Source organism: Myotis nattereri (genome assembly GCF_964212035.1).
Source record: "Myotis nattereri genome assembly, chromosome: 2".
Taxonomy (NCBI): domain Eukaryota; kingdom Metazoa; phylum Chordata; class Mammalia; order Chiroptera; family Vespertilionidae; genus Myotis; species Myotis nattereri.
In genome coordinates this window covers 198,943,446-198,965,898 of record NC_138076.1, presented here as the reverse complement: position 1 = coordinate 198,965,898, position 22,453 = coordinate 198,943,446, and the positions used below count along the sequence as shown (strand labels likewise).

The following is a 22,453-nucleotide window of genomic DNA, read 5'->3' as shown; positions in this document are numbered from 1 at the left end:
TGGAGCTTCCGACCTAATGGGGGACTCCAATAAGTAAGCGACACAGGGCAACAGAAGTCATGTAAGAGAAAAGAGGGCGCTACAAAGGTAATCTCAAAGAATTTATGAAGAATAAGAAGGAATTAGAAGAAAAAATAGGGGGAAAAGGAGTATTATGGAAGGGAGGGCAATGTATACAAAGCCACAGAAACAAGAGAGCACACAGTAGGCCCAGGGTTTTAAAGAGGTAAAAATCATGCAGAGGGCAGGACTGATGCACAGATGGCAGTTGGGGACCTGTTGCCAGGCAGAGAATGGGACCCAAATAATGGCAAGCATTGTTCACTGGTCCAAGCTCCGAGATAAATACTTCGAGAGTATTGCCTTACTAAATCCTTACAACCCTGAGAAGCATTTTACAGGTAAGACAGCTGCTGCTGTCTTCCTGTTTTCTTATTATCTATTGTCCCTAATCTTCCTCCAACAACTAAAATGTATTTATTTATTCCCTTGGCTGCTGCTTAAAATAGTGCTTGGCACACAGTAGACTCTCAAGGCATATAAGATAGATAGGTAGCTGAATGAACAAACTAACAAAGGAATTTTGGTCAAGGTTCCTTCACCCACACCCACTATATTCACTACACTTAGCACACTAACTTGCAATGTTTAGTCTTTGCTGGTCCTTCTCAGCCCCTGTGCTGGTCCTTCAACTCACCAACCTGGACCTAGTCCCGGGCCTCCTTGACATTCATTTCGCTGCTGATCTCTTTTGGTTTTGTGGTTTCAAGTGTCACGAGTCACGATGACTCTCATGGTTTCTATCTCCATCATAGATTTTTCTCATGAGCTCCAGACCCTTTTATCCAACCAGCTACTCAACATCTCCACTTGAATGTCAAATGGCCACTTCAAATGTACTATGTCCGAAAATCTACTCCTTTCACTGTCTTCATCTCAGTTGTTCAAGCCACACAAGCCCAAACTTGGTGTCATTCTGCAATTGTCTTTCTCACAACCTTTATCTAACCCATTAACTCTGATCTTCAAACTATATCCAGAATCTATCACAACCTCTACTGCTGCTACTCTAGACTGGCCGCCTTCATTTTGCCCAGATTATTGCAAAAATTTCTCATTGGTCTCCCTGCTTCCGCCCTTGCCTGTCAGCTGGTTCCCACTGCCAGAGTGATCAAGGTAAAGCTTCAGGCAGATGCTGCACAGCTCAACCCCTCCTCGAGCCCCTGGAGGCCCTCCACAGTGCGCTCCTATTATATTCCCCTCACCCGGTCTCCTCCAGCCACACTGACCTCCTCCCAGTTCTGGAACAGACCAACCCATCCCACTTTCAGGCCTTTGCTTGCTCTCCAGATACCTGCATGGCTCGGCCCTTCTCCTTTCAGGTCTGTACTCGTGTCACCTTCTCAATAAGCAACTCCATCTAAGACATTAACCCTCCCCCTCCCTGTGTACACCCAGTATAACAACTAATACACTACAGGTTTTACTTATTTACTTTTCGTCCACCTCTCCCTCGCCCCCAACTGCAGTACGGCAAGGACTTTGTTTTGCTCATTGCTATCTCCCTACAAATATGCCAGGTACACATGGTAGATCTCAATACATATTTACTGGATGAAAGAATAAATAGATGAATTCTATCCTTTACAGGCCAGCTACAACAAGCAGCGATCAGACAGACTGAGGAGACAGAAAATTTTGGTAGAAGTGAATTATACAGAGCTGATAACACTTCATCAAAAGGTTGATGGATTTGGTTTGAAGAATCCTTCACATTTGTTTTCTAATCAACAAAGAATAAGCAAGGAGTATGAAACAATCTGAAAATGTTTTTCAAAAATATTTTTTGGAATTTTATTTTTATAAAAATTTTTCTATTTCATGTATTAAAACGTATACCAAGGACAAAAAAAAATTATGTAAACTGTATTATAGATACAAAACATACAAGACACATACATACAATGTAAAAAAATCTTTATATAAAATGCAATGTAATTTCCAATACAAAAAATAAAATAAAAAAGCAGGGAAAAATGCATATCACAAGTACAAAGCAACATCCTCCCCTTGACTGACCACCTCAGCTGCCATGAAATCTGCAGCTACAACCTCCTAGCTTCTCCTCATCCCTCAAGTTACCTAGTCTTTCTTCCATTTTCCTTTTTAATTTATTTTTAAGACAAAGGCCATCAAGGCCTTTTAAGAGCTGATGTTTGTTGTTATACTTTAACAGCCAAGTAAGTTCAATTCCAAAAGTTAATACTTCACACTCTGAGCTATAAACGAGTTCCTAAACATTGCATGCAGATAAAGTTCTAATGAGGATACTCTAAGCAGAACATGCCATTTACATAAATTTCTTTTATAAAATTATGACTGCACATCACATTTGTTTAAATCACAGTAAGTCTATAACAAGTTCCTTAACCCATAAAAAAAAAAAAAAACCTCCTTAACAATGTAAAAGATTTTATTCACTCTATTTATGGTTCTCTGAAAAACTAAATAGAAATATCTAATCTAAAATACACCTGGAGTGCTCTAGTCCTCCTGCCCACCCTATTATGTGATAACAATAAAAACTGGTTCATGGCCTACCTGCTACTGACACTAATACCCATTTGATTTAGTCCCTGTTACAGCAATAAATTTTTAAATTTTGGTTATTTGTTTATATAGCAACCATATCTATCATTAATTTATCAGCATATCCCTTAACAATATATTTCTGGGAAAATGTTTAGATTTAAGTTGCAATTAAGGTTCCTAATCAAGAGGTCAAAAAGCTAATTATTGATGCTGATGTGCTTTTTCCCTGTCAGAATCTACCTTTTCTGATTAACCTCCCAGGGAAGCAGGGAGGAAAGGAAGCAGATAAGGAGAGAAGGGAAGGGAGACAGACTGGTTGGAGGGTCAAAGGGAACACCATCCAGAGTCCCGATGACTCTGGTTCTGAGAACTCTCCTATATTCACTCAGAGAACAGCACTGGCATTGCCATTCATCTAAAAGTAAATGGAATTAGAAGAAAATAATTTTCTACTATTCTATATTTCTTAGGAAAATTCTGTTATTAAAATTGGCTGCTTCTCCATCAATCTGATTTACTAACTGTAGAGCAAACTACTTCAAAAACAAAACAGAAAAATAGTGAAGATTAAGGAAGGTCTGGTATGTAAAGAAACAGAGAGCAGGACAGTGCCCAGCTAAGAGGCTGACCACAGGAGTCCGTTAGGGCACGAGCTGTCCTCAGCTAGTGAGGGAAGGTAGACCAATAAAATCGACTCTGCAACACATAATTTTCACTCCACAGAAAGAATTTTGAAATCCAAGACACACTGATGTAGTGAATTAAAGGAAATATTGCAAATTGTGCTCAGAGACACAATATTTTTAAAGCTAATTTAAGGAGTGCAAATAAGCTCCAAGGTCGCATTTGGGAAACTGTACCCCGGTGGGGTCATGTGGCTCAGAAAGCAGGCCACTGCTACTCTGAGGCACAACTCGCATAATGACAGTATTAAAATACATATTTCCTTCCAGTTATCCTCATTAATTATGTCAACCAATTTGAATGTATCAAGAGAGAATTTTACCAACAGTATAACAAGGTACGTATTTACATTTTCATTTGCATCTTAAAGACAAATTGTTAAAAATAATGATGATTATGAAAAACAAGATTAAAGGTGTGTTGGGGGGGGGGGGGGAAGCTACATTAGTATCATTCTTCAAACCATAAACAATTCTGTAATGAATGCAATACTGTAAAACAATTCACAGCTTTACAAAAAGTTGAAATACAGAGTTCATCACAATTTTTTCCAATTCAAAATTTGAGTTCGACTTATATTAATGCTTAACTATTTTACTCTAAAGTCTGTAAAATATATAAAATACCAAGATTATCAACAGTCACATATGTCTTGAAGTCAGGGGACACATGTATTTTCATCAGATTGGTTCCATTTGTGTAGAAGGTCTGTGAGGATTCCCCAGTGATGACATTCCACCACTGTTCAGAGAAAAATAAAATTCCCATTAGATTGGTAATTACACTGTGTGACAATCATAGTACAAGCCAGACCCTTCAACCTATCACCTCCCCACACCCACACTTCAAGCAAACAGCAGGAAAGAAGTCACTGAATACAGTTATCAACCAGGTCAGCCTCTCTGACCAACCCCGGTGACTGTCTCACAGCGACCCTACACCTCCCTCCACTGGGAGAAGCGGGCAGCCTGTTGAGAGTAGCAGACACAAGGCCACTCGATGTCCATTACGGCCATGGTTGGGCTGAGCTCGTCTGCACGTCCTTCTCAGTGGAATGGGCAGAAGAATGCCCTCTCTCCTCTAAAAATGCCCCTTTGCAGACATGAACTGGCAGACACCAAGGCTATTCATAATATGGCTATGGGATAGAATGTCCTCTCTACTGAATCTTCCCTTTCAACAGGAGTAATTCAAGAGCTGATGACCAAGTTTCTTTATAAACTCTTGTCATTCATACATGGATTTGCTAAATAAATACTGAACATCTCAAATGTAGCATGTGCTCTGGCCAGGTCCTTCCCTTCTCCTCCCAATCACTGAATTCACTAAGATTTTAACAATATTTATATTCACTTACCGAATGGAGGTCATAGAGTTTACCCATATATCTCACGGCTAAAATGAAGGCAAGAGAGACGCTGTGCATGAGCCTCTTTTGAAAAGGGCTCAGGTACATCAAGAGTCTGAGTGTTATGAACACAATAATGGTGTCACTTTTGTATCCGTGGAAGTGCCTCGCCTTCTGCCTTGCGCATGTGACTGAGTCAATTTTTCATGTTCGCTATCAGTAATAATAACTGGTACAAGTACACCCCATGGACTTTATAAACCTCACTGACGCAACATGCACTAATGTGACATTTTCCAGAACTGACAATTTTGCTCTGTAAAACAGCAATGTAAGCAAGATGGCAGAGGACACATTCCTGTTCTGAGTTGCTAGGGGCAAATGATAGAGGCAGCAGCCCCTTGGAGGTCACCCAGGAACTGCCTCACCTTACACAGAAGGAAACCAAGGTTCTGAGAGAAGAGAGGCCCCGTCACCCAAGACCACCCAGCTGGCAGGTGGCAGAGGCACAACAGTTTCCGGCTTCCTCGTCCAAGGGATCCCACCGCCACCTTCCCTCTATTAAAACAGACCACTCTACTTGGAAACACTACACTAGTCACTAATTTGAGTATGGACTAAAAAGCAATGATAGTAGAGTGGTAGCTTATACAGGGGATTTTTCAGGCAGTGAAGCTATTCTGTATGATACTGCAATGGTGGACACATGCCATTTGTCAAAATTCACAGAACGAACAACACCAAGAGTGAACCCTGATGTAAACTATGGGCCTTGGGTAATAAGGATGTGTCAATGAATGCTCATCAATTGAATTAGGTACCACTCTGATGGCAGGCCATTGATAGTGGGGGAGACAGGGCATGTATTGGGACTCTGTACACGCTGCTCGATTTTGCTGTGAACTTAAAACTGCTCTAAGAAATAAAGTGAATTTTTTTTTTCTTAAAAAAATTGCAGGTAACGTTTACTCAGGGTACACTATGTTATTATGTATAAATGCTTTACATGTATTAATTCCTTTAATGCTCCCAACCCTGAGGTCAAAATTATTGTGCCCATTTTACAGATGAGAAAACAGAGGCACAGACAGTTTAATAATCTTGTGATTAATAACATTATTAACTTAACAAAGCTACTGAGTAGCAGAGCCAGGCTTTGAACTCAGGCAGCCTGCCCCAAGGTGCCCTCTCCTGACCATCACACTCTGCTGCCTGTAAGCAACAGCAAACCTGCATTTACCTCCCTGTATTCTACATTTCAAACCAGCCTTTCTCCTCAGGAGTATGAATTAATGCGGATTTCTTGTCATTCTAACAGTATACATGCCCTGTGGCATAACACAGGTAGAAAGCTCAATTACATCATTTTTAACTTAGAAATAGGAACAATTTTGAAAGTTAAGAGCATTTTAGCTACTGGATACCTACTTTATCTTATTGACATTCAATTTATGCAACTTGGATTCTAGAGTAAACAGACTCAAAAGGCCCATTTTCTTGGACACTACAGCAGCTGCTTCTTTTTACATTTAATTTGCTCTGTGCTTTGGAGAGTCTCATTACCAAGCTGGGTAGATGCAGGCTGGGCTGCATCATAATCAGCTTAACCAGAGGGAAGAGCAGCCTGATTGTCACTTAAATAACAGAGACTGAATATACAGGGTAAAGGTTCTCCCACCCATGAAGCATAACCCCTACAGCACAGCTATCTACACTGCAGCTTTGTTTCAAAGTTCCCCAAGAACTCTGGAAACCTGGTCATTGATCTCTATCCCATCTTGTAAGCCAGGCTCACGAACATGGAAGAGCCTTCGAGGGCGCCCAGAGCATCAAGTGACATGGTCTCTAGAAGCTCAGTGCCAAAGCAGCTTTAGCAGTTAATAAAGATCAAGATTCCCAGCTCCCAACACAAATAGCAATGCCACTCTTCTCAGCATCATCCTCAGAGCAGTAAGGGGGAACGAGTGGTGACAGCCTCACAATCCCTAATAACTAAATAAAGGCAAGCCCCAAAAAAGTATAGGTTAATGCAACATCTTGCAAACAGCATGGGATTTTTAAAAAATCTTTTTTATTGATTTCAGAAAGGAAGGGAGAGGGAGAAATAGAACATCAATGATGAGAGAGAATCATTGATTGGCTGCCTCCAGCACACCCCCTACTGGGGATTGAGCCTGCAACCTGGGCATGTGCCCTTGACTGGAATCGAACCTGGGACCCTTCAGTCCACAAGCAGACACTCTACCAGGAGCCAAACCGGCTAGGGCAACAGCATGCTATTTTAAATGCACACTTGTAAAGGGGCCATATGTACATCCTTTCATAGAACTAAAAACCGCCCTCTTATTTACCGTTTTTATAAACTAGGTTTTTATGTGGAGTAAGTAAAATTACAATTACATAGGTCCCGTGTAACCAAAAACTTCATTCGTGCCAATATTTTTTAACATCTACATTGTGTTAGACAGAATCATCTCCTACACTTGAAAGTCTTCAGTCAGAGATAACAGTATCATAAAATCTAATGTATTAGGGAGCTATTGTAAGTGGTCAGTACGCTACTCAGTATCATCTCCATTTTCTAAGTAAACCACTATTCAGAAGCCTCCCCTCAGCATCCCCCTCCACAGGAAGCCTCTGCTAACTCCCAAAGGTAGAGCTGTTCTCGCCTCTCCTCTGGGCTCCACTGTCCATATGCAAACAGATCAGAACCCCTCTTACACTTCAGAGATGTTGTTTGTTTACTGTCTGTCTGCTCCCCCCATAGACTGTACGCCACCAAAGGCAGGAACCACATAGCAGTGTCTCAGCACACAGTGGCATTTAACATATCCGTATTGAGGGGACAGATAAACAGATGCAAGCATCAAAAACTGACCCTGAGGCACCACAACACACAGCCTTGGCCACAGTGGTCACTCATAGTAAGTTTGCATACAGCAACTTATTAACTGCACAGTTTTAGGAAAGTCACCACTCTCCATGAACATCAGTTTCCTCACCATACACCAAATATAATAAAATTCAGGCCTCAAAAAACTGGCTGAGGAGATGATGTAAGTAAAGGATTTTGTAAACTATAAAACAGCTAGAGGTCCAGTGCACGGATTCATGCACAGGTGGGGTCTGGCTGGCCCTCCCTGATGGGGGCCCATCAGCTGGGTCAGTGGGGGGGAGGGGCTGTGGGCAATTGGCCAGCTGGCCCCGCCCCCGATCGGGGTGTTGGGGGCTGATTGGGGGCCGGGCCAGCCGGGGGGAGGGGGGCTGGGGCGGGGGGGGAGGGGGGTGGCGGCGATTGGGGCATGGATCAGGCTGGTTAGCTGCCGCAGTGCACGTCATAGCCACTGGTCATTCTGGTCGTTCCACTGTTCTGGTCGCTGGGCTTTTAGAGATATAGATATGCTCCAGCTATTATTAATACTACTACCACTGCTACTAATACTTAAGAAAATTTCAGAAAAGTGTTTAAAGACTTTCAACCAAAATAGTTAATAATTATGAGGTAGAAAATAAAACTAAGTTAAACACCCCACTCTCTAGTCATTGTGACCCTCTAAGACTTAGTACAGGGCCGTGTGAGCTCTGGACTGAGAACATCCCCCACACTGCCACCAGAACTTCCAACAGATGTGACGAAGGTGGCCTTGCACCTCTCAGCCTCGTCACTGCAAAACAGGATAATAGGAATTGCCCTTGCACTCTGTCGGGTTATATGAGGACACACTGAGAAACAGGAAGTGAAAACAGTTTGCACAGTAGGATACAGGCTGTTCTTTTCTTTCAGTCTTTAATGAACTCTTACCTTAAGGTAGCCTCCAGCAGAGACCAGCATTTTGCTATCTGGAGAAAAGCAGAGGTCGGTCACCCAGCCCCCATGGGTAAGAGCTCCCTCTTCTATGGATATCGGAGCACACAAATGAAGAAGCACACCGCTTGAGACATTCCATATCTACATAAACATGATACAATTCATTAACAGGGCTGCCCAGAAATTCTTTATAAATAGCTACCTCATCTGAAACATATTTGGAAATCTTTCTTAAAAATGTAATTACAGCCAAAACCGGTTTGGCTCAGTGGATAGAGCGTCAGCCTGCAGACTGAGAGGTCCCGGGTTCGATTCCGGTCAAGGGCATGTACCTGGGTTGTGGGCACATCCCCGGTGGGGGATATGCAGGAGGCAGCTGATCGATGTTTCTCTCTCATCGATGTTTCTAACTCTCTCTGTCTCTCTCCCTTCCTCTCTGTGAAAAATCAATAAAATATATTTAAAAAAAAATGTAATTACAATTCAATGATACTTTAGGGATTTTTTTAGATTGAGTTCTCTCTTGTTCAAATTTTTTAAAAACACTAATTATACCACAAATGTATTGCTTACAATATTTATCATTAACTGTACTCCCAAAAGTAAAACAAAAGGACTTAGAGTGATTGATTAGAATGCTGTGACTCTCTTCATTTAATAAAAAGAGAATAAGGGGAGAAAAAAGGAATAAACAAAAAAGACGTAGCATATAAACTACCTCAAAATAAAAACAACAACAAAGAAATGTCACCCCAACAAATTATTTAAAAAAATAATTCTACTCTAAGATTAACCACTAAAATGTTGACAGATGTCATTCAAATATGTAAAGCGTATATATTTTAAACACGAAGTCAAAAAAATCTAGAAGTCCTAATAAGGTTCTAAATATACATGATTATTTAGTAGGCTCTTATAAACAACCCAATTACTTACAGATGTTAATATTCCCATTTATTTCAAGTGACACTTAATATATAAGCAGTACTCTAATTTTTCAAAGAAATGCATGTCAGATTTTTTTTAAAAAGCCCGACCAGAATGGCTCAGTTGACTGCCAGTTCAAGTCCTGGTCAGGGAACATACCTGGGTTGTAGGTTTCATCCCCAGTCATAGAGAGTATGCAACCGATTGATGCTTCTTTTTCACATCTCTTTCTCTCTCTCTCTCCGTCTCTCTTTCTCTCTCTCTCCCTCCTTTCCTCCCTCTTTCTAAGCATGTCCTCAGGTTGAGGATTTAAAAAAAAAGATTATACAGAAAATAAAGTCTAAATTTTAAAAAATAGAGGCACTGCCTAGCCAGTGTGGCTCAGTGGTTGAGCATTGACCTATGAACCAGGAGGTCATGGTTTGATTCCCAGTCAGGGCATATGCCTGGGTTGTGGGCTTGATTCCCAGTAGGGACATGCAGGAGGCAGATGACTGATGATTCTCTCTCATCATTGATGTTTCTATCTCTCTCTCTCTTTGAAATCTAAAAAAATTAAAAGTTAAAAAAACATAGAGGCATAAAAAAATCAAAAAGAATTATATGGAATCTAAAATAGTCAAACTCACAAAATCAGAGAATAAAATGATGATTTTCAGGGGCTAAGAGGAAGAGAAAATGGGGAGGTCAAAGGTTACAAAGTTTTTTATACAAGATATATATACTGTATTGGGCATTAAAAATTTGCTCAGAAGACGGTAAACCTTATGTTAAGTGTTATTGCCACTCACAAAGAAAATAATAATAATAAAGAGGGTGGGAGGGAACTTTGGGATGTGATGAATATGTCTAGGGCCTGATGGTTGTGATGATTTCAAGGGTGAATATATATACCCAGACTCACTGAATTGTATACATTAACTATGTACAGCTTTTTACATGCTAAGCATACCTCAATAAAGTAATATTACTGAATGAATGATAAATAAACAAATAAGGCCATAAAATTACCCAAAAAAAGAATCAAATGGAAAAGCTCATTAGAAAGAATTCCGTAAGATATACTATAGAGAGGCAATTTTTTCCTCCAGGGTTTCTGAAAAATGAAACATTGCCTCATAAGCAGTAAAGGAACCCTTTCATCCAAGATGAGAACTTAGAGCAAAATGAATGTCCCACACAGCCGCTGCAGCTGCCACGGCATTTATGAGAACGGTGTAGAGGAGACTGGTTACTTAGTGCTCAAGCAGGAGAATCTCCTTGTTCCTGGAAAGCCTATCTGGTAACGCCAACTGCAGACTCTCTCATTCTTCTGCATTATAGACCAACTCCTTGAATTTTAAATTCTTTTTTTATAAAAAAGAAAAAAAACAAGACTCTCCTCGAATATACTGGTTACCATAGCAGCCATCCCCAGTGCCCAAACCTTTCCCATCAAGTGCCCACTCCTTCTAACAACCAGAGACAGGCAGCGCCATGAGGCCTGCCATAGGCCACACTGTAAAACTTGACTATCTAATGGGTATGATGCTAAAGAGATGTTTTCTTTCAGTGCTGAAAACAGCAAAATATGCAATTCATTTATAATCTAGATAATGACTTACGAAATTATTTTCCCCACGTTCTGCCACTAAAAACAACCTTTGGTTCAGGTCCAAAAATTAAGATGACTCATTCTCAAGATAACAGCAGAGAACCAACTGCAAATAACTAGGGCATCTGCCTCCTCACCTACATAGGAAATGCTTCGCTCTAAAATGAATTCTTTCTGCAATAGAGTGCAGCTGTGAACACAACATGCACAGAAAAAAACAAAGAACCCATCCATCCAGAACCCAGCGCTTCCCGGTCCCATTAACAAAGGTCCCCAGTGTGGTGCAGGGAGCTTGGCCCAAGCTACACGAAGAGCAGTGCTTCACGTCGCAAACACCCTACCCTGATTTCCCCATTGTCATCTCCAGTCGCCAACAGGGTACTGTCCACAGAGAAGGCAGAGCAGCGCACACAGCCTTTGTGGCCCTTCAATTCATGAAGAGGGGAAAGGAGTTCAAAACTCCAAATCTGGAAGGCAATCAGAATTGTTTAGCAACAGTAAATACATTCAAAATAAGCATCTGCAAACCCTGTCTTGAGTGTTCGTTAACCACAAACTTGATCATATCGAAGTTCATAAACCTTCTTGAGAGGCCCAAGTTCTCACTTGTAACCTTGTTCCTTGTTGAGTTTCCCTTTAATTATTCAAATTAACTTCAGCTCAAGGATCAAAGGTCTTAACTTTAGATATAGAAGAAAGAACAGTGAATGAGTAAAGACCAGTCTGTGCATATGGCTCCACTATTTACTAGTTCCTTGTGGCCTATGACAATACACATAAGTTGCTGTTGCTTTAATTTCTGCATCTGTAAAATGGGGACCAAAGTACTGATGATGTGAAGATTAAATGAGATAACAGAGTGACATTCCTAGCACAGGGCCTAACATATGACAAGAGTTCTTTAAAGGTTAGTCACTATAATACCCTACAATCCTGGCAGTCAAATACAGTTCTTTCTTTCCAATATTCTCCCTTATGATCCTGTCATCACCATTCAACAAGCATAGACTGAAAACTACCATCTTCCAAGCACTGTGAGCTAAGATCTAGTGATACAAAGATGAACTGGATATAGCCCCTACCCTAGAAAAGTTTGTAATTTAATCAGAACGCTGGCTTATGAATGGCTAAGTGAACACCGGTATGAAGTAAAGCTCTAATAAATGTGAAAACATGGAATGGGCATACTGAGGGTGAAGCAGCTAATCTTGCCTGAGGGCAAGGAAAGGGCTCACTGAAGAGTTGTCACCAAATCTAGGTATGGAAGAATGAGTCAAAATGCTTTGGGGTGAAAAGGAATAGAAGGTTGTGTCAAGCCACAGTTACAGCATGCACAAAAAGTCGGAGGAAGAAGCAGCCTGGACAGAGGGAACAATGGTGGTGAGGGCCTGGGCCGGGGGGCAGGGGCAGGCTAGAAGAGGTCAATGAAAGGGGGGGGCATTCATAATACTTTTAACAACAAAGATTTTAAAAATAAAGAAAAAGAAAGAAAGAGAGAGAGAGAGAGAGAGAGAGAGAGAGAAGAAAGGAAGAAAGGAAGGAAGGAAGGAAGGGAGGGAGGGAGGGAGGGAGGGAGGGAGGGAGGGAGGGAGGGAGGAAGGAAGGAAGAAAGAAAGATGTTGCTGAGCTAAGGAATCTGGCTTACAAACTATCAGGTCAGGGAGGTGTTTCAGCAGGGACTCAGACCGCAGTAGGGAAGATAAACTGGAGGAGGCACAGACCAGAAGCAGGCCCACCAATGAAGGAAGAGAGCCTGGTCTTAAGGGTGGGGGCAAGGAGGGGAAGAAGGATCCAAGAGGTATCGAGAAGTAATCAACAGAGCATAAAAGACAGTAGAGTCCCAGACAATTCTAAGGTTTGTAGTTTGGAAAGATAGGTAGATAATAATGCCATTAACAAGATGTATAAAAAAGAAGAAAATGGAGTATTCAATGTCCCCAAATAGGCAGCACCATTTCAATGAAATGTGATTTTCAGAAGCATCAACTTATATCAATTATATAAAAACCTACTGTGGGTGTGCAATTAAATGTAAACCCTTTTCAATGCTTCTTATTGCCTATAATATGCAGCAGAGATTGCATTTGCTTAGTAACGACAAAAGTAATCAGTAAGGGAAAAATCAAAAGTCCTTGATGTTATTCATGTAATCTATCTGACACCAACTAAAGGCCAATGGGAATCCTCCAAAAACTCACACAATAAGACAGACATGCAGAAGAAACATTTTTTTCCACTTTACACATTATTTGAACTCATAATACAGGCAGTCCTCTGGTTACGTCGGACTCGACGTACGTCGTTTCATGGTTACGTTGCCATCTCCCATTTATTTATTAAAAAAAAAAAAGTTCTGTCACTTTGACATATGTGCATATGTGCTTTATGTTTTATATTATTTATTTACCATAAGTAAAGGCCAGGAATTGTTATCTTTCTTTTACATTTTTTTTACTGTTTCACTTCATTACTGCTGTGTATGTGCTCCATGTGAGTGACGTAGGTGCTTATGTAGGTGGGTTCCGACTTATGGCGAAAATCTAACCCGAGGATCTACTGTACATAGGACTCATAATACATAACTGATACCAAAGTTTTATGCATGCACATTTCAGCTGACACACCTACCTTTGCAGTGTTGTCAGCAGAGGTAGATGAAAACTTGGTGGCATCAGGAGAAACATCACAAGAAAGTACTGTATCCTGGTGACAGACAAAGTCTTTTTCTATTCGTCCAGTGGTGATATTCCATACCTTCAAAGAAAAACTCAGAAGTTGACACTGTGAAGACCATTCTGTGTTTCTGAACATAATCAGCCAGAAGACAGGCCTATCCAGTAGGAGCGCTAGCACACTGGTTGTTCTGACCCCTTTACGTGCCCTTAGTACAAATGTTCATAAACACAGAGCACACATAGGTGACTGCAGTCAACTGACAACAACATGAGAACACAAGTTTGAAAATTAAGTAGTTACTTATCAACCATCTGCTTTTGGCTGTCACAATATCATCACTGCAACATTAGAATACTTTAAAAAAAAATCTGTGTTTCAAATTACCTTCACCGTGCCATCAAATGACCAGGAAAGCAGTCTTGAATTTTTTAAGAGCCTAAAGTCTTTCACTGTTTCCTGATGGGCTTGCAGAAAGAAATATTCCTCTGATTGCCAATTCCATACCTGAATATTAAAAAAATGTGTTATAACAGTCTCCCCATAATATCCCATTGGAGGGGTGGGGAAGAATTTGATCCCCGGGCTTAAGTCTTTTATCCTTGTGGCATTTCAGTAAAACAAAGACGAGTACCAAGAAAGAATATGGTGCCCCATTTTACAGACAGAGAAAACCTGAGGTTAAATAACTTGACTAGGAGTAAAATAAAGTATGTTTCCTCCTAAATAAAATTTGTTTTCTTCAGTTTCTGGGGAGCAGTTAATTACACCAGAAGATAGAGAAAAGCCATCACATGTTAGTGAGCTCACCATCTGATTAAATTTTCCACAGAAAATTATCCTAATTACAGATTTCTGACCTCATAAGCCAGGCTAGTCTGGAGAGTCCAGCTCCACTAAAGCTACTGAATCCTACTGGCCCCTTCCTGGCAAGGTCAATTGACCAGAGCAGCTTCAGACAAGGTCTCAGAATTTCCAAGATCCAGATATCTTAGCTATAACCGAATGCAATCCTCAAAAATGACAAAGGAAGTGATATATACATTATATTTCATTTTTCACATGGAGCTCCAAGAAAAGTTCTCAGGAAAAAGGGAAGAAGAAACTGAAATAAGATAAGTAATTGGCACAAAATAAGCCATACAAACATGTTTATATGTATACATAGGTAAACATATGTGTATCTGAAACCTACCTATATTCTTATTAACCAATGTTACCCCAATAAATTCAATTTTTAAAAATGTATGGACATATAGTAAAAAAAAAATGTAAGACACATAGGTGAACAAAACTTTTACTTCTATGTCATGTCCATGTATAGAACCCTTAATTACTAAATCAAAGCAACTATTAATTCTTGACTTGAAATTAATTTAACAAATATCTACTTAGCACCTATAAGTCAGGCAAATATGAAAGAAACAAGAATGTAGCATTAAGAAATCTAAGGGTCTAACAAAGAAAATGAGACGCCCCAAAAGCAAACAAACAAACAGTAGAAGCTCTATTGATACAGATAAAAGTTCTGTGGAACTAGCCCTAGCTGGTTTGGCTCAGTGGATAGAGCATCGGCCTGCAGACTGAAGGGTCCCAGAGGTTCGATTCCAGTCAAGGACACATGCCCAAGTTGCGGGTTTGATCCCCAGTAGGGGGCATGCAGAAGGCAGCTGATCAATAATTCTCTCTCATCATTGATGTTTCTATCTCTTTCTCCCTCTCCCTTCCTCTCTAAAGTCAAAAAAAATAAATTAAAAAAAAAAGTTCTGTGGAACTCGAAAAAGCGATCCCTTAGGGACTTGATGGAGAGAATACATTCAAAGTAGGCTTGAGGCATGGTTTGAAAGTCTGATTCACAAACTGTGGAGGGCATTTCAAACAAAGAACATGAGTGCCAGCAGAAAACATGGACAGATTATAAGGTCCTGCTCATAGTCCACAATCTGGCTGGAGTACAGGACATGCAGAGGAACAGTAGGAAAAAAAGGTTGGGGAAATATTTGACAAAACAGCCCAGAGCTCAATATCTGAGCTGTGGACAAGCAGGCAGGCTTCCACAGAATTTCCTTCTATTTTTAAAAATCAGCCACCACTACAGGTGTGCATATTAGTAATATTCTGGATCTGGTTTTGACTGGTGAAGGTTAAGAAGCAGAAATGTCTTTAAGGTTTTTCCTATTGGGGACTTAGGTAAAATAGTAAAAGAAACGCCATCTCCCTTATCCCCTGCTTTCTTTACTCCTTTCTCCTCCACATTTAGCAGCCACCCTTCCTCCCCACTGAGCCCTAGATCTCAGATTCTCTCTGTCTCTTCTGCCTCGGAGTGCTCATTCACAGAAACAGGATAGCAGGGCAAAGTATCTTCTATGAGAGCAAGAGAAGCTGGAAGTGAGAATAACTTAAAGAGACTGAATTAGTAATTTCAGCATTTTAAGAACCCAGTGATATGTCAGGGGCTTCTCTGGCTCCCCAAATCATATCAGAAAGGAAAGGCACCTGTGCAATTAAACAAAAAATATCCTATACCAGTGGTCAGCAAACTCATTAGTCAACAGAGCCAAATATCAACAGTACAACGATTGAAATTTCATTTGAAAGCCAAATTTTTTAAACTTAAACTTAAACAAGGTAGGTACATTGTTATAAACTTAATTAGGGTACTCCTCAGGTTTAGGAAGAGCCACACTCAAGGGGCCAAAGAGCCGCATGTGGCTCGTGAGCCGCATGTGGCTCGCGAGCCGCAGTTTGCCAAACACGGTCCTATACCATTCTCACCAGACTTTCTGGGCTTTACTGGACTAGAGGATCAGTGGCTATTATTAATAGCTCTTCCTGGTTGACGGGCACTGCCATTCCCAGATGTGTCTGACTCCATGTTCATTCCTGCCTTATGTTATATATACATACATACACATACACACACACACACACACACACACACATTGATTGATTTCAGAGAGGAAAGGAGAGGGAGAGAGAGACTGAAACATCAATGATGAGAGAGAGAATCATTGATTGGCAGCCTCCTGCATGCCCTCTACTGGAGACCCAGCATGCAAACCTGGGCATGTGCTTAGGTCAATGCTCAACCACTGAGCGACGCAGGCCAGGCCTTGCCTTATGTTCTTTCTGCAACCCCCCACATCAAGAAGTCAGAGAGCCTTCCTGAGCAGATATAACAAAGAATTTAGCAATCACTGAGGGGAGACTGAGATACCCTCAGCAGACTGTGTTGCAGGAGCTTTCTGATAAGGCAATGATGACAGGGATATTTTTTGTTGTTGTTGGGCTCAAACATACTGAATTGAATCACCTATATAACAGCTAAACTTCTGCCAGCATTAGTCAAATATATTAAGGCTGATTTGGGGGATGTCTCTACCATTAGGTATAATTTTTGCAATGTATTTACACTGTAGAATTTTTTCAAGTATATAAATAATAAAATTTAAATTTCAAAACATGAAGAATCTTCTTCTACCTCCAAAAAATCATACATCTCATACACTGATTCAGGTGAGCATGGCTGCCACTTGGGTTTTATGCACCTTAAGGTAAAGAATCAAAAGCTACCAAGTTAGACCTCAATTTTCACAACTCTAGGTGCTAAAATCAGACAAGTTAATTCTTCCAATGTTAGCAATAACTTTAGTTCACCTCAACAAAGATTTACTGAAACCGTTCTATATTCCAAGCATTAAGGATACAAAGATGATTAAAATAAACCTCCAAAATGGTAACTCTGCAGGGTGAGGATTTGTGTGCACATATAAAATCATCACATTGTATGTCTTACACATGTAGTTTTGTCAATTACACCTCAATAAGGGGGGTGGGGAGGACCTCCAATTAATTATACTAAAATACCAAAAGCTCAACCAGTCTATTCTTGGGAATACCTACCAAGAGTTCTGTTACATAAATGTATACTCACAAAACATTTTAAATGTAAAAAGTATTCCTAGTGAAGCAGAAAAAGAGGAAACACAACTTAACTTATATTTCTAAAAATAACCTAACTCCAATACCAAAGATATTCCTAGAAAATATTACTCCCTCTGGCTGAAAATATCTGATCTTTAAGCAGGACATAAACCCCTGAATTGAACTTTTGACAGAAAGGCTATACACTATACAATGTCTCAACAGAATTGCATCAGATGTAGTTTAGTTCTACCCATTTCAAAGTCATCTGGAAAGGAAGAAGGGTATTTCACAGAGTTTCACAGCTAATACACCAGTACCATGGCAGCCTATAATAAGTTTCTGAACTGAAGCCAAATTTCTTTCTAATCATGTAGGACTCACAAAGACATAACATTAAAATTTTCCAAAATAGCCCGACTGGTGTGGCTCAGTGGTTGAGCGTCAGCCTATGAACCAGGAAGTCATGGTTTGATTCCTGGTCGGGGCACATGCCCAGGTTGCGGGCTCAATCTCCAGTGTGGGTCGTGCAGGAGGCAGCCAATTGATGATTCTCTTTCATCATTGATGTTTCAATCTCTCTCTCCCTCTCCCTTCCTCTCTGAAATCAATAAAAATGTATTTTAAAAAAATTTTTCCGAAATAGCTTTGAATAGTGTAAATTATTCTTATTAAATTATTAATAGCAATGTTTTAGGGTAAAATAATTTCCAGCTACATCTACTCAAAGGCAGAACTTTCCTAAATTGCATTAAGTAAGAAAGACATTCATAATACACTTAGTCTACTTAGTCATATATAACGTCACTAATGACCTAACCAAAATTTTGTTATACAAAGATAGTGAGGATTGATAAAAGGGTATATGCCTAAATCATAGGTAGGGTAAGTGGGAGAAGAAAAAAAAGCCAAATTTTCATATAAGGAGGTCAGTAGATAAATCCTCAAAATAAAAATCAATAATTAGCGTTATATGCCGAAACCGGTTTGGCTCAGTGGATAGAGCGTCGGACTGCGGACTGAAAGGTCCCGGGTTCGATTCCGGTCAAGGGCATGTACCTGGGTTGCGGGCACATCCCCAGTAGGAGATGTGCAGGAGGCAGCTGATCGATGTTTCTCTCTCATCGATGTTTCTAACTCTCTATCTCTCTCCCTTTCTCTCTGTAAAAAATCAATAAAATATATTTAAAAAAAAAAAAGAAGTGAAATACTCAGGTGCGGAGTGCGTGCGGAGTGGGCTGGCAGTGGAGGGCGCGGTTGGTGCTTTCAATCGGGAGGGAGTCTCAGATTCTGAGCTCCAGATCCGGGCGAGTCTCTAGGGACCCAGACTCAAACGGGAGAAGCGGGACTGTCTGGCTTCGGTCGGAACTCAAAGGCAGCTTTCTCTCCGAGGTTTGCAGCAGTTGCTGGGACTCTGTGAGGCAGAGCCCCTAGGGACGGAACTGAGAGCCGCCATAACTGCTCTCTCCGGCCCACCCTGTTGATCCCGAGCCCGAGCGACCCACCTGCCCCGCCCAAGCCCTGCGCAGAGCCATTTGCCAGATAGCCTCAGGCAAAGGCTAGATTAGCACCTCCCTAGAGGACAGAAGTTTTCCCACTGCAGACACAGCTGATTCTCACAGCCAGCTGGCCTGGAGGTCAAATCCCCCTAGTATTAACTACAACAATCAAGGCTTAACTACAAGAGGACTGCACACAAAGACCACTAGGGGGTGCACCAAGAAAGCATAAAAAATGCGGAGACAAAGAAACAGGACAAAATTGTCAATGGAAGATATAGAGTTCAGAACCACACTTTTAAGGTCTCTCAAGAACTGTCTAGAAGCCGCTGATAAACTTAATGAGATCCTCAACAAATCTAATGAGACCCTCGATGTTATGATAAAGAACCAACTAGAAATTAAACATACACGGACTGAAATAATGAATATTATACAGACTCCCAACAGCAGACCAGAGGACCGCAAGAATCAAGTCAAAGATTTGAAATGCGAAGAAGCTAAAAACACCCAACCGGAAACGCAAAATGAAAAAAGAATCCGAAAATATGAGGATAGTGTAAGGAGCCTCTGGGACAGCTTCAAACGTACCAACATCAGAATTATAGGGGTGCCAGAAGATGAGAGAGAGCAAGATATTGAAAACCTATTTGAAGAAATAAATAGGTTTCCCCTACCTGGTGAAAGAAATAGACTTACAGGTCCAGGAAGCACGGAGAACCCCAAACAAAAGGAATCCAAAGAGGACCACACCAAGACACATCATAATTAAAATGCCAAGAGCAAAAGACAAAGAGAGACTCTTAAGAGCAGCAAGAGAAAGAAACTCAGTTACCTACAAGGGAATACCCATACGACTGTCAGCTGATTTCTCAACAGAAACTTTGCAGGCCAGAAGGGAATGGCAAGAAATATTCAAAGTGATGAATGCCAAGAACCTACAACTGAGATTACTTTATCCAGCAAAGCTATCATTCAGAACTGAAGGTCAGATAAAGAGCTTCACAGATAAGGAAAAGCTAAAGGAGTTCATCACCACCAAACCAGTATTATATGAAATGCTGAAAGGTATCCTTTAAGAAGAGGAAGAAGAAGAAAAAGGTAAAGATACAAATTATGAACAACAAACATGCATCTATCAACAAGTGAATCTAAGAATCAAGTGAATAAATAATCTGGTGATCATAATAGAATCAGGGACATAGAAAGGGAATGGACTGACTATTCTTGGGGGGAAAGGGGTGTGGGGGATGCGGGAAGAGACTGGACAAAAATCGTGCACCTATGAATGAGAACAGTGGGTGGGGAGTGAGGGCGGATGGTGGGGCGGGAACTGGGAGGAGGGGAGTTATGGGGGGGAAAAAGAGGAACAAATGTAATAATCTGAACAATAAAGATTTAATTAAGAGGGGAAAAAAAAGAAAAGAAAAATAGAGACATTACATAAATGTGGCAAAAAAGTATTTATTGGTACAAATCCAAATACCAAGGCAGATGGGAGAATTTAAATGAATCCTTGATTTTCAAAATAAACAACCTTCCAACAGAGAATTCTAAGTTAAATTGCCTGCCTCACCTATAGAAAAATATGAAACATAAATCGGTTTCATCTGAAACAATGTACATAGTCTGAAGGTATGCCCACAGTAATATGATGTTAAATAAATGATTAAAATTCACACCAGATGTGAGCCATAATCAAAGTGTTCCTTTAATAGAGTCAAGAGTTATGTGTGTTAGGAGTTTATCCACCTTCTCACCTGAATTGTAGAATCATCAGAGCTTGAAATGAGAGTCTTCCCATCAGCTGTGAACTGGATGTGCCGTACAGTGTTCTTGTGCCCATTCCTGGATTGGAAGAGTCTGTTGTTTAAGAGTTCTAAAATCTTCAAAGTAGAAAACCACAGAAAATTAATACAAAGAAGCTCAGCAAGACCCAAGCTTATCACCCCAAAGTTATTATATCAACTACAGAAGGGTATAGAACTTCCATCTCATAGTGCTTTCAATTTAACTAAAGCCACAAATGAATGGTACATATCCATACATGCGCACGCGCGTGCGCACACACACACACCCTAAATTGAAACACTCACTGGATGAGACACATGTGCGTTTTGTGAGTTTTTTGCTTAAACCACCTGTAAGACTCACTGGAATGACCACATGGCAGTAGGAACCAGTGGTCCTTCTCAGTAGTCAACTACCCAATTCATCAAACAAGTGGCAGTCTGGGCTCAACGTCCAAAAAGAAAATGACATTTAAGATGGATGAGAGACAAGGCAAGGTCATTATAAAACAACACAGAGACAAGGTAAGATAAAGAATAATGAGGGAGACAGGTAAGGATAAGAGGATGTGAGTGGGCTGGAAGGCATTGTACTGAGAAGCCTTAAAAGGGCTGAAGATTAATATGCCAGATTCAGAGATTAAGAAAGTGGTAGCATGTAAAATCAGAAGAAGAAAAAATGTGGTAGAAGAACTAAAATGACTATGTAAAAAGGTTTTCAAATGAACTCACCCCTCCCCAAAAAGTAAATATGGTTTATTTGCCCAATGTACTCAAGGAAGCCTAAGGAAAATACAGATGATGCTAAAATAGGAGATTGTAGAATTTCAAACCTAACCTGCATGTCTGAAATAAGGTCCTGTGGAAAGCAAAGGGGATTGTGGGAATGAAAGCCTTCCTGGATGAGCAGGATAGAGGATCTCATAATTCCCCTGGGGGGAAGGCCTAATAGTTGAGCAGAGAAGCTCAGGGTTTCAATCTTAGCTCTGCCACTTACTGATTTTATAAAGTTGTGGAAACTAGGAATTCAGACATCTATCTGTAAAAGAAGAATAATAACTAACATCCAACGAGAGCATGCAGCACAGTAAATACCTAATACATAGTAGCTGTTGTTATTTGATGTTACTAGGCTGAATCACATAAAATTGTCATTTTGTAGGTTAAAAACAGTTAGTTAAGTAGCAGTAATTTTACATTATTCACTTATGTTATTTATATTATTTGAATATTATTTGATGACTTTAAGGGGGATAAGGATAAGATTAGATAGTAAAAACAAAAAGAATGTAGTGCTGGCAACAAGCTAAAAAAGAAAAGGGGAGCCCATAAATGTACAACCGTTCCTTGCTTAACAAACATCCACAATACACTTTTTCGGAGTAGCAGCCATCTTCACAATTGATAAATAATTTTTCAGGATAATGAAAAGAAAACCCAAAGCCTTAGCTCTGAATCCATGCCACAACAGACATGGCTAACATTCCATAACACTGACATCAATTTCCAAAAGCTTCCTTTTTCACTTTGTGTATGAACATATAGTCTCCCCTTTGTGGGTCAATATGAACAGAATATTTTGTGTAATTCCTCATAAAAATGAATAAAAAGTAA

General features: G+C 40.4%; 1 protein-coding gene across 1 annotated transcript in view; it reads right to left on the bottom strand.

Moving 5' to 3' along the window:
• Positions 1-1,961: 1,961 nt before the first annotated feature.
• Positions 1,962-22,453, bottom strand: part of APAF1 (apoptotic peptidase activating factor 1) — an 80,801-nt gene continuing 60,309 nt past the window's right edge. Inside the window, exons 22-27 of the mRNA XM_081080949.1 lie at positions 20,810-20,935; positions 14,014-14,133; positions 13,582-13,707; positions 11,295-11,420; positions 8,427-8,573; positions 1,962-4,017 (exon numbers count right to left, since the gene is read on the bottom strand). Coding sequence (XP_080937075.1) covers positions 3,871-4,017; positions 8,427-8,573; positions 11,295-11,420; positions 13,582-13,707; positions 14,014-14,133; positions 20,810-20,935 — 792 coding nt within the window. The 3' untranslated portion in view covers positions 1,962-3,870. The remainder of the gene's footprint in view (positions 4,018-8,426; positions 8,574-11,294; positions 11,421-13,581; positions 13,708-14,013; positions 14,134-20,809; positions 20,936-22,453) is intronic.